The sequence below is a fragment of the Conger conger genome, chromosome 11, assembly GCF_963514075.1.
Source record: "Conger conger chromosome 11, fConCon1.1, whole genome shotgun sequence".
NCBI lineage: Eukaryota > Metazoa > Chordata > Actinopteri > Anguilliformes > Congridae > Conger > Conger conger.
The window spans coordinates 12,520,607-12,533,135 of NC_083770.1; the positions used below are offsets into that span (position 1 = coordinate 12,520,607).

The window sequence follows — 12,529 nt, forward strand, 5'->3', positions numbered from 1 at the left end:
GGTAAGTCTCTCGGACATGTTACACTCTTTTACAACAAATGCATATTCATCTTGTTCTTCTACATTCCTCACACCCTGTTTTGACTCTTTAGACTTGGTACGACAAACCGTAGCGAAGTGGTCTTTCCCTTTACATTTACGGCAAGTCTGTCCACGAGCGGGGCAATTTGGATCTTTCCCGAAGTGATCCGTGTGTCCACATCTGTAACACTTCTTCTCGTTTCCTCCTTCCGATGGCTTCCATCTAGAATGTTCTTTGAACCGTGTCCCACGTCTCCCTTCTTTTTGTGCAACGTGGTGAACAGTTTCTGTCTCCGACTTGGTTGCGCCCGACATTGCCGCCATTTGCGTTTCAATTTCTTCACACTGCGAGGCAAGTTGCAGTGCGCGCACGAGCGTCAAACCGGCGCCTTCCTCTAGCAGTTTTCTGCTCACGAACATCGACGTGCACCTGCTCAATATAGCATCTCTTATCTGGTTGTTCACATCTGCACCATAACCACAGTCCCTAACAGCTAATCGCAGACGAGTAGCAAACTGCTGAATGGTCTCGCCTGAGTTCTGAGTCAACTTCTGAAAAGTCTGACGAGCGAACGCAGCATTCACCTGCGGCACGAAGTATTCGTTCAAGGCTCTGACCGCTCCATCATAATCTGTCGCCGGCCCTGTGTCTGGTAGTGTCTGGAAGATGTCTTGTACATCTGGGCCAGCAAGGTGCAAAAGCAAAGCCCTTCTTCTCTGCTTCGTAGCATCTGTAGCGCCGTCACCCAAAATCAGTCCCTTGCCGTCCGCAAATAGCTCGAACGACGTTAGCCACCTCGTCCATCTTGGACCAAGCGTGGAGGGATCGTCAGAACATTTGAAGTTTTGTATTCCGGATTTCTCCATGTTTAGCTATCTTAACTCACTTTTAGTTAACTAAACTTTTACTTTCGCCATATCCTCGTCGCAGGCAGCACGGATGGTGCAGTGGGTAGCACTGCTGCCTGACAGCAAGGAGGTCCTGGGTTCGAATCCCCGTCGGCCGGGGCCTCTTTGTGCGAAGTTTGCATGTTCTCCCCGTGTCTGCGTGGGTTTCCTCCGGGTACTCCGGTTTCCTCCCACAGTCCAAAGACATGCAGGTTAGGCTGATTGGAGAGTCTAAATTGCCCGTAGGTATGAGTGTATGAGTGTATGAGTGTGTGAGTGAATGGTGTGTGTGCCCTGCGATGGACTGGCGACCTGTCCAGGGTGTATTCCTGCCTTTCGCCCAATGTATGCTGGGATAGGCTCCAGCCCCCCTGTGACCCTGATCAGGATAAGTGGGTTCAGATAATGGATGGATGGATATCCTCGTCGCCATTGTTATGTCTGCCTCTTAATACTTACTTAGATCAGACACTTATATTGCTAGCTCTTGGCTCAAAGAATCACGCAGCTACCCCGTTCATGTTATTTATTTCAACTGTCGAGCATAGCATTACAATCCATGACGTCACACACTACGGATGCTCTCAGGGTCATTATAAACTCAAACATCACAATAAGCAATAGTATACAGAGTTTCAGTGATTGCTTGTCTGGAGTCCAATTTGGACAGTTACCAGCGAACAATCAGAATAAGCCCCCATGCCATTGGCTGTGGCAATTAGAACCAATTTTCAACCAACAAGCTTTTATTATATGTATTATTGTACAGCTATTCAATGTTTTGGTACGGAGTGAAGGCCCGTCAACTGTATATTTTGAAACCTAAATTTAAAGACTATAAACACAGGCAGAGGGCGAGTCAACATGTCAGTGAGACTTTTTCAATGATAGGAAGGGATTTACAATGGTCTTGTAAGAATGTTTGAAGTTAACACAAAAATCTTACCTTTTTTACCTTTAATACTTCATCGTGTTTCTTCAGTGCCCTCTTGTGCAAATTGCATATAAAAACCTATAAATTGACCAACCACCATGTTACTCCTTTAATAAATTAAAAATAAATAATCATTAATGAACTACTTCAATTCAATTATATATTATATTTTTTCTAAGCTAATGTATCTAGGCTAATACATTAAACGATTGTGTTATCATCTGCTTGGTTAACCAGAATTGCTGATATTGCGCGTAGTGAACTCTCATATTCCTCTCTCATCACAGGGATGATAAAGTAGTTTATCATCAAAATCAGCTGAGGCAGCAAATATGAATCTACAGTCTCTCTCAAGGTCAAAGGTCACAGAACAATAAAGGAAAGATTTATTTTGTCATTTTCAATTATGTCGACTGTCCCTGTGTTGTTAACAGACTAATTCTGACAAAGGGATGAAATCTAACACTGAAATTGAACTTCAGTGATATGTGAATAGGTAGCCTACTATTTTTTCCCCCTAAGACCGGTCTTCTTAGGTTTAAAAAAATGTCGTTCTTCACTCTCCAGCACGCTTTGTCTAAAGTAGCGTTTATTGGACTAGGCGAAGAGATCCTGCTGTTCTCTTGTCGCAGCACTCAAAACTAACCAAATCACAGGCGTAATGCTATACTGGTGAAAGGTCAGTAAACAACTTGAGGGTACGGATGGTGTGGGGGCTAAACCGAACCGAGCGTCTGAGGTGGGGAACTAGTGGGCAATTACCTGCACTTACCGCGAGAGCCTTGGCGCCTGATTCAATCAGCCTCTCGTGGCGTTGCTAAGTAAACAGGCCCGTTTAATTGACTGATCTTCTTTCAGAAGTGTCGAGTCCGCTGTGGAAATAGACGAAAGGACGGCCGGTTCCCTCGGGCGCGCAACACATTTGCAAATTGCTGGTGCGTCTTACCATCACCGTGCGTAGACCTCACGTAATACACTTTCTGTTTATTACCCATCGCAGTGTTTAATCAGCGGGAATATGTGACGCCTTCAAGAGCATTCGTGTTGAGAGAGAGAGAGAGTGAACAAACAGCGTGTTTAAAATGGCAATCGCTTAATTACAGTGGCTAATAAGGATGGAAAGAGAACGCTTTAAAGACAAACAAACACCCACCAGGCTGGGAAATTGTTTTAACTGCTCTGCGCGTTAGAGCTTAAAAGCCTCTCGTAAACGTTGGCCTTAATGCACTGGTTGAGATCCAAATCGCAAGCTGGCCCTTTTCTCTTTTTTGAAATGTTGTGTGTTGTAATCGTGAGGAGAACGTGCTTGTAACTGTGTGTTTGGAAACACAGACTGAAGGGCAGATTTGTTAAAGGTGGTATAGGCTGAATATGTGCAGTAGACATTTCTTTTTAGTGTGGACTCAGTGTGTGAAATGAGGGTAGAAAATCTTGCGTCGTTAATGTTCATCTAAACCCACAGGCCACAAAAAGAAAGCAGCGATGAAAAAACAAAACCATGTAGGCCTCAACCGTACGGTTAAATCTGAAGAAACAGCATGTGCCAAGGACTGGGAAAATGGTCCCGCCTGAATCTTATGCAACCAGCTCTGGTATTTGGACTCGCCGTGAGAAGGGGTGTGGGGTATAGCGGGGGCAGGGCAGGAGGCGTAAAACCCCTCTGAGATGTAGAGACACTTCAGTTCCGTTCCCTGGCCCTCAGCTGCGCGTCAGCCCCACCCATGCGGAGGCCCGCGGCGTTTCCACGGCACCAGCCCGGCTCCGGCGCTCGCTCTGACACTGAAGACGCCGGTTTGGCCGCAAGCCACGCCCAGACATGCTGAAGTCAGCGCATTTTTCACTGTCATTTTTTTCTTCATTCGTGCCAGGTTCTCACACGGTCTTTTTTCACATGACCATGCTTAATCTGTGCTTGTAGGCCATAGAAGCTCACAATGCCATGAGCCTACACTGCAAAAACTTGTTCTAGTCTTGCAATGAGACAAAATCTTTTTGCTTTTTTTTTTCTCTCTCAAGTAGAAAATATTAGCTAGTTTTAAGTTGTCATTTGTTGACATTTTGTGACATTTCTTACCTCAATGGCAAATCCTGAAGCAAACGTTCTCACCACATTCAGTCTTACTTTGCAAAACAAGGAATAGAAATAAGATTTTAAGTCTAAATTGCTTGCTGAGTGACTTTTTTTTTTCTTTAGTGTGACCAGGCTGCTTATATCCTTACAGTACTATGATCCTGACCAGGCAGCTCATAACTTTTCACCGACATGGAATGTGTTCGTAAACGAACGGCCAACACCTCCTGACCAACTGGCGATATGGGGTAGGTGGGTCTCCAACTGGCAGCAGTGATTGAGGTTAGCTCGACCACTGATGAGAAGAGTTTCTATTCGTCAGCAGAGAAAAATAAATGGCAACACCTGATAGTGGTGAGAATCTTTTTTTTCCCCCCCCAGAACTGAGTTTTCATTTTGAGCATTTCAGTGCACTATGATCAGGCTGTCCATTATTAGTTTGAGTCCAGGATAGATTTTCAAAAGGACAGCAGATGTGAGCAGAGTGCCCGAGATGTTTCAGTTTTTCCCCCAGAAAATTGTGCCATAAACAAGCAACAGGAGATGAATCAGCAGGACTTATTTTAAAAGTGCTGCCTCTACTGAACTCAAAAAATAAAAACCAGGTCAGCGGTGAGGTCTCAAAGTAGAGACGAGTGAAACAACTAGTGATTTTCTGTGCTCTCCAGTAGGAAACCCACAACAAATCGGACAGTAAATATCAGGGTACAGTGGTTTGTAGTCGGGACAGGAAGATGCCAGCAGTGATTGCATCAAACAGAAAAGTAAACAAAAGTACAATGTCCTCTGGGTGGCTATCAAAAGGAACTCAAAAAGGAAACAAATCAGTCCTTACGGAAGTGCAAATTCAGGAATTGTGTTTATATAAACAAATACAACATTAAATATTATTGTAAATAATATATTTGAATAGACCTCTGGATCTATGCCCCCCCCCCCCAACTTGCAAAGATGTTAAAAATGTGGTTTTGGATCTTATAGTGTTAAGCTTATGCACCCCCTCCCTCACCTTGTCCTTTGGCTACACCCCTACACATGATATCTGTAAGCTGCACCACCAGTTGAGTATAAATGAGTTTCCATACAAAGTAGCCAGCTGCAGATTTCTTTGTGTTTGGTTTTTATATAAAGTCCCAACATGCTACATTGTACATTCTAGCAAGAATACACATAACAATAAACAATTAACAGGATTAAGAACTCTTTCTATCATATTAAAATAAAAATTTGCATTTCAACAATGAAGATCCATCCATTTGTATTTCTTCATATACATAGATATGTATGCATTTTTAAAATGTTCTGAAACCAAGAAAAACAACAACAACAAAAAATGAAAAGCAGCAAAAAATTAAGTTTCTGGGGCAACACAACATATGCTTATATACCATACATCACTGACATGTTATATTAAGACATTTTCATTTTCGACATAGACATGCTGGTTTTTTCAAAAGCAGCAGAGATTCTCTATTCATTTTAAGGCAGTTTTTTTTTCTGAAAAATAAAACAATAACAAAAAGGGAATAGGAGAAGCCAGTATAGCTTACATAGGCTTGAGTAAGCAGCCAGGTGCTGCTGTATGACAACTCCAATCAACGATGCTTGGCAACGATAGGCGACAATAAAACGTTTTTCTTTTTGAGAAACCGAGCATGTCGTCTTCGTCTTTATTTTTTCTTGATTTTGTCTTGTTTAAGGCAAACTGTGCTGTAACTGACTTTGTTAGAAAGTCTTTCGGTCTCAGAAGTCCAAGGCCAATATCTCGTAGTGCTACCTCAAGAGCTTGTCCAACTGTGCAGACAATGCTTGAGGCAAAAAAAGAAAAAAGAAAAAAAAAAAAAATCTGAGAACGTGAACATCAAAAGGCCATTTGCAAGTCCTTAATTGATCCTTCACACAACCCTCTGCCCCTCGATCTTTTAAAAAGAACCAAACCTTGGATGACTGAGGTAAGACCAAGGCCAACACTCGTAGACGTGAAGAATAAAACCCAAGACCCTTTTGAAGGATGAGATTGATGTCGTTTAGACCCGATGCAGTTAGCGCAAATACAGCGTGCGAACGAGAACGAGAAAAACACTGAGGCTAAAGGCTAAGGCTCACATTTTAGGAGCTGGGACAGACGCAAAGACTACAAATTCGAAGGTTGAGAACGAGACCTAGCATTGAAAGGCAGCTGGGGAAATGAAGACGCAACCTGCTGGTCTGCAGCTTGTGTGGTTCATCGTAGCGATCCCAGGAGGAGCTAGCAGGAGGACACAGATCTGGATTCAAATAGTATTTGCAGTGGATTAAAATACTTTTCTGCATTTGACTAAGATCGCCTGAGGTATTGGAACAAGTGAAATGATCCCAAATGCCCATCTGCTTTCCCTAGCAGGTTCAAATACACCAGGCAAGATCAATAGAGCGCAGAACAGCAAGTCCAAAACAAGTACTATTTCAACCAAGATGCTGGTTACGGCAAATCCCAGTGCGCATTCAGTAAACTTTACACACTATCTTCAAGAGGCTCAAACAAGCAGTAACACTGGTGCTATTGTGAACAAGAAAAAAATATATGAGGGTGTTTTGTGAAGGCCTGGTTTGAAACGGCGAGAGAGAGAGAGAGAGGAGAGAGAGAGAGAGCACTCTTCCAGTTAAAAACAAGACCAAACAATACGCAAACAGAAAAAAACGAAAACTACGACGTAGCACGTTTTCAAATTCATATGCGCTGAAGCAGCCATCGCGTTTAATCACTCGCTTGGATTCAGTCAGACCACTGCACGGTGCGTTCGCGTCAAAATATGTCTTCCTCTTCCAGCTAATATGGGCTGTGTCTGTGCACTCGTACCAAGAGGAGAAAGCGGCTCGAAAGCTTTTGGGGAAACGAGAACGGCAAACGACATTCTCTCCATCACTCTATCAGTCAACTGTGAGAACATCGTTATTAATGGTTGATGAAAGCAGAATTTCTAACTTAGGCCAAAAGTCAAACGAGACTTTGAAGCCTCAGAAATCTACAGTATGGCCAACACGCAAGGTTCTCTCAACATTGTGGTAATGTTGTGATAACAGCTTGCGTTGAGCGAGGTCACTTAGGAGATGGCTGGGCATGTCCGCTGCCCACACCCGTTAATGTCAATGAGAAATGTGTAGATTCAGTGTGGGGCAGATAACAGGTAATGCGTATATTATGCTGTCCAACAGATAGGCACAGATAGGCAGCTTTTTACAACAAAACTGATTAGTACTAATTAAAATAAACTAAAAGGCATCTAAGATGAACTGCTGGACAGTTACATTCTGCTTTTTTTGATGCTATTCAAGACACCTACACATATGCTAAGTGCACACTGGATTGCATTCAATCTCTTATGGAGAAAGACAGACCTGTTTGAAAATGAACTGCTGATTATCAGGTTTATATCCCGATAAACATGGCAAAACCAACCACATAAAACAGCAGCAGTAACAGTATTAAAAATGCAATGCTGGCACAACAATCAGTTGTATGTTCTTTCATTCGTTCATCAGATTATACACTCCTTTCCTTGGTTTCTAATGACCCCAAGTCAGTCTCCATATTGAGGATTCCTGGTGTAGTAAAAATGGTTTAGTGTTAAATGCTTGCATTGGCTTTGTTTGAGCCTATTCCAGGGTTAACTCATGCGTACTTCAGTTAAAGCAGGTTAAAGCTCTTCACCAGTTCTGTGCGGGTGGGGTTCCTCAAGGCCCCAAAGCAGAACAGGGCCATTTCAAAATCTTGCTCAATATGGTTGTTTTCAAACCTCCATCTTTTTTCCTTTTCCTCTTCCTCTTCCTCTTCTCACCTCACACCTGACACATCGGAACCAATCACGTGATCGTCCATTTGTTAGAGAATTGTAGAATCGAACCACGTTTGATCAACCAAGTGAACACTGACCAACAAATACTCTAATCACTAATACACTGATATGGGGGGGGTATCAGAAAAAATAAAACCCAACAAGAATTTTAACAGGGAACACTGAATCACAGTTTAAAATCATTTTTTATACACATTTAAAAAATAAAACCAAAACATAAAACCATGTCCTTGTTGTGAGATCGTTGTGGTTTGTAAACAGCTTTTCTGCAGTCAGAGAAAAGAGCTTAGTAAATATGTGTGAGTATCAACATTAAGTAACACTTGTGTTGTAGCCCCCTGCACTAGGATACATTAATTACCTCACATTGTGCATCAATCATCTCCCTCTGTGTGTGTGTGTGTGTGTGTGTGTATGTATGTATGTATGTATGTATGTATGAACGTGAGTGTGTGTGTGTGTGTATGAACATGAGTGCGTGTATGTAATTCATGTACTTGTGCATGTGTCTGTGTGTCGGTGAGTAGGATAAGCACTTGTGTGTGTAAAATGATTAAATGTATAATAGCAGGTGATGAAGTTGTCTGCAGAGCTCTGCTCCCAGAGGACTTCCAGACAGCCTTCTTCGTCCTTTTAGTCCACATCACGGCCGCACTAACGCCAGTCCCTCTGGCGCCCCCTGGCTGCCTGCTGCTCAAGTGCGGTCTCACATTCGTACAGTCTGCGTACGGTCTGTGTAGTTTTGGCTTCCAGCAGTGAACGGTAGAGCGTGTCTGTGTGATGCATTGGTAAAGCCTCCTTTGACCCTTGACCTCCATGGGTGTGGTTTGGGTGGTTGGTGGCGTGCGATTACGGGGTAATGTTGCCCAGCAGGTCAGGGGTTAGATACCCCACAGGCATGGGTGGGAGAGGCTTGGCGGGGGTGGGGGGGTGGGGTATCTGGGGTTCGGGAGGGGTGGGGTTGAGGAGGAGGCTGTGTTGGGCATCAACATCCTGAACCACGGTATAGTCTGACACAGGGGGAAGTGGGGGGCACGGGGGGGTCTCGATCAGCAGGTAGGGGCTCTGATATCCCCCTGCGGGGACCCCTACAGCTGGTGCTTGAGGAGGGTCGGGGGTGTAGCCCTGGCCAGGTTTAAATTCGGCACTGATTTGGTGGGCGTCCCTCTCAGAAGTATAGGCCCCACCCTCGGGGTCCACCACCACTAGCTGGAACTTCTTCTCCTCCTCCTTCTTCTTCTTCTTTGACTTCTCCCTCTCTTCCTCCTTCTCCTTCTCTTGCCCCTCCTTTTCCTCCTCCCCTTTCTTCTCCTCCTCCTTCTTCTTCTCCTCCTCCGCCTTCTCAGGGGCGCCGCCCTGCTGGCCGGGGGACAGCACCACCCCTCCCGAGGGGGTGACGTCGCTCACCTGGGCGTAGAAGTCCATGTTGACCCAGGGCTGAGTGCCCTGCCGGGTCTGGATGAGAGGGTGGGCGGGCTCCGCGGAGGTGGGGGAGGGGGTGGCGGAACAGGGCGTGGCCAGGTGGGCGGAGCCCGGGCCCTGCTTCGGGGGGGCCAGGGGGTCCGGGCTGGCCAGCTCGGGGGTTTCCAGGTCCGGGAACTCGGGGTCGTAGCAGCTGGCCCGGCCCGAGTCGTCGTCCTTCAGGCCCAGGAGGCCGGAGCTGGAGCCCAGGAGGCGCTGCGTGTCCGACTCCGGCCCCGACTTCTCGCACGAATCGCCCGCGTCCACCTCGATGAACTCCACCCAGTCGTCCTCCTGGTACGGCTCCGGCTGGTACGTGTGGTGGCTGCTCAGGATGGAGCTCAACTCCTCCAACTTTCCCTTCTGTGAGAGGGGAGAGGAGAGGGACAGAATTACTTTTTGTTTTGCCAAACCTGTATGGTGAAAGGCGTCTTTTTTTTGGGGATTACGTTTCATTTCTTAAATTTCCACGTTTTACAGTTCTCCCTTTAGGTTAAGGTACGGGTGTGTATTATGTTTAGAGGGAGAAGGTATAGTTAAGGGGAGGCGGTACTAGGCGTAAAAATGTATTGAAATACGTTCATAGATAAGTTGTAGTAATATGATGATTATGATCATTCGCTTAGTGACTGAAGGGTTTGAGAATTTGAGCAGAGTTAGGGGGTATAAGAGTAGGGTGTATCGGGGGGAGGGTGGGGCGGTGTCGGGATAACAGGCATGTCTGTACGCGCCTGAACCACAACTCTCACAGACGTAAACGTGACTTTACTGATCAAATCCTTTTTCCCCCCCTTCCGTCTCGCTGCGGGTCCCGTGAGCGGCGGACAGAAGGTCGTTCGGCGAGACTCGACAGCTTTAACATTCCTTGGACCGTTCTCGACACGAAATCCATGCCAGAGGCCAGTTTATAAACAGTTGTTCTCTGGTTCCGCAGAGGAATTCCAAGAAGTGAGCTTTGGCTTTAGCGGTGGAACAGGCGCTAACAGGGTTAAGACAGCTGTGACATCACCGTACTTAGAGAGGAGCCCCGCCAATCGGAGTGCACTGGTGACAACTGACAACTGAAAATCGATGTCATACTTCTGGAGTGCCTATGCAAATTATCAAACGACTTTTGCTCAAGGGCCCAACGGCTGTGCGGATCTTATCGTGGCTAAAACGTGGATTGAACCGCTAACCTTGCGGGTCCCAGTCACGTACCTTAACCATTACGCTACAGCTTGCCCAACAGTCATCGGTATGGTTACCAACATAATCCACGACTGGCAGTTCCTCTGTTCTCTCACTCCCATTAGATTATCTCTGCAGCGGAAGAGGAAGTCCCACCATCTCTATTTTCATTAAGTATCTCTGACCGACATACCTTTAGAAGGTCCGGGTCGATCCCTTTGATTTTGGGAGCCGGGACAGGGGGCAGCAGGATCACCATCAGCCTGAGAGGAAGAAAAAGAAGAAGAGGAGAGTTGAAGATGGCGGTTGGAAACGTTGGAAACGGGAGTCTCCCCTCACCACGAGGCTGCCTGTGGGCAGGGTGCGGCAGGCGGAGCCCTGACTATGTTCTGGCCCCGTTCTCTGCACTGGAGACAGACCCGGGAGCAGAAATGAGTCATTAATACAACAGTGTATTCAGTGGTCAGCAGAATCCAAGCAGCGATTTCAGCCATGAATGGAAACATCGCACAGGAGGTCTAACGTTTCAGAGGACGGACAGACACCTGTACCTGTGCCTCACTTGACCCCGACCAGACCAGACCTGTGTCCAACACGTAATCATTTGGACTCAAATACTTTTCTGTGCTTGGCTGATATTGCCTGGCCCAACGGAGCCAGAGGGCAGAGTATTTCATAGGTTCCAATACCCCAGACAAGCTCAGTAAAGGGTAGAAAAGTATTTGAACCCAAAACAATAACGTATTTGACTCAGGTCCAATCCTGACTGAAAGGCCTTTTTTATACCAAACATTACACGGCTAAGTCAGCCATCTAAGAGAGAGCGTTTCCATGGCTACTTTGTTCAATAAGAGTCACAACAATCTTCTGTTATGCCTCCTCACGTAATAATCAAATTTATGGTAAGTAGTATTTGATTCTAAAAAGAGGCAGCGCTGTTATGGCCTTGAGGAAAAGTAATTTTACTGAATTTATTTACTGAACGTTGAGCTGTGCAAATTGATACAATGGAGAATGTAAACGGTTGCGGTCCCCTGGGCCTGTGGGTCTCGGGCAGAGCGCGCTGAAACAGCAGCGCTGCCAATCCACATCCGCGCCAAGTGGCAACGTTCCGGCAACGCCGGGAGAACGCTTACTTCTGCTGCCGGGAGAAGGCGAAGAGCACGAGGAGGATCCCTATTCCCACGGCGCCGAAGATCAGGATCCGCGTGAGGGGAAACTGGGATTCTGGAAAAAAAAAAAAAAAAAACGAAACAAGAGTCAGAAACAGAGCTGACCAAGATGGCCTGAATGAGCGTCAAACGACTTTAAAGTTTAAAGTTCAGTATTACCCAGAGCACAAGCCTGCGAGGCACAAGCACAAGCTTGGTGCCTTATGTTTTAGATAAGCGACTGTAGCTTTGCAGGTGTAAATCTTAGGGCTGTGTGTGTGTGTGTGTGTGTGTGTGTGTGTGTGCATGCTCACGTGTGTGTGTTTTACTGCTGGAGCCAAGCGCTCACACACACGCGCGCGCACGGACACACACACACACACACACACACACAGCCCTAAGATTTACACCTGCAAAGCTACAGTAGCTCGTCTAAAATATAAGGCACCATTAAGCATATCATCAAGAATAATGATTCAAATCATTTTAAATTGCTATTTTTTTTTTTTTAATTCTTGAAAGGCTACATTAATGAAGCATAATTCAGGACTACGATTAGAGGATTGAAATGTTGATGATGTGTTTGTACGCTGGAGGCTTCACTGCGCGGCTCCACTGTTGGCCTCACCTTTGGTGGGTATGGGCTGGATGTACACCAGGATGGCCTCGCTCAGGTCACCGAAGTTCTCGAAGGAGCGCATCTTGCAGCGCACCCGGATCTCGTACTCTGTGCCGGTCTGCAGGCCGTAGATGGACTGCTGGATGCCCTCCTGCTCCAGCTGGGGGTACGGGGAGAGGGGACAGGGCTAAGAGGAGGGGGAGGTAGCTATAGTGTCATCACAGATAGAGGGGGAAGGTGTGGTGTAGTTAGGGTGGAGGGGACAGGGTTAAGAGGAGGAATCGGTTAGGGTTACGGGGAGGAGCCCATTTCGGGGTTAGAGGGGTGAGTTAGGGTAAGAGGGATGAGTTAGGGTTAGAGGGGCGAGTTAGGGTTAGA

The 12,529-nt window shown here is 46.1% G+C and overlaps 1 protein-coding gene across 3 annotated transcripts in view; it reads right to left on the bottom strand.

Moving 5' to 3' along the window:
• Nucleotides 1-4,883: 4,883 nt before the first annotated feature.
• ghra (growth hormone receptor a) overlaps nt 4,884-12,529 on the bottom strand; it is a 53,135-nt gene continuing 45,489 nt past the window's right edge. For 2 of the 3 annotated variants that reach the window (XM_061259829.1, XM_061259830.1), the window contains exons 6-9: nt 12,161-12,338; nt 11,518-11,608; nt 10,575-10,644; nt 4,884-9,574 (exon numbers count right to left, since the gene is read on the bottom strand). In XM_061259829.1, coding sequence (XP_061115813.1) covers nt 8,600-9,574; nt 10,575-10,644; nt 11,518-11,608; nt 12,161-12,338 — 1,314 coding nt within the window. In that variant the 3' untranslated portion in view covers nt 4,884-8,599. The remainder of the gene's footprint in view (nt 9,575-10,574; nt 10,645-11,517; nt 11,609-12,160; nt 12,339-12,529) is intronic. The other variant, XM_061259831.1, reaches the window with a different exon arrangement.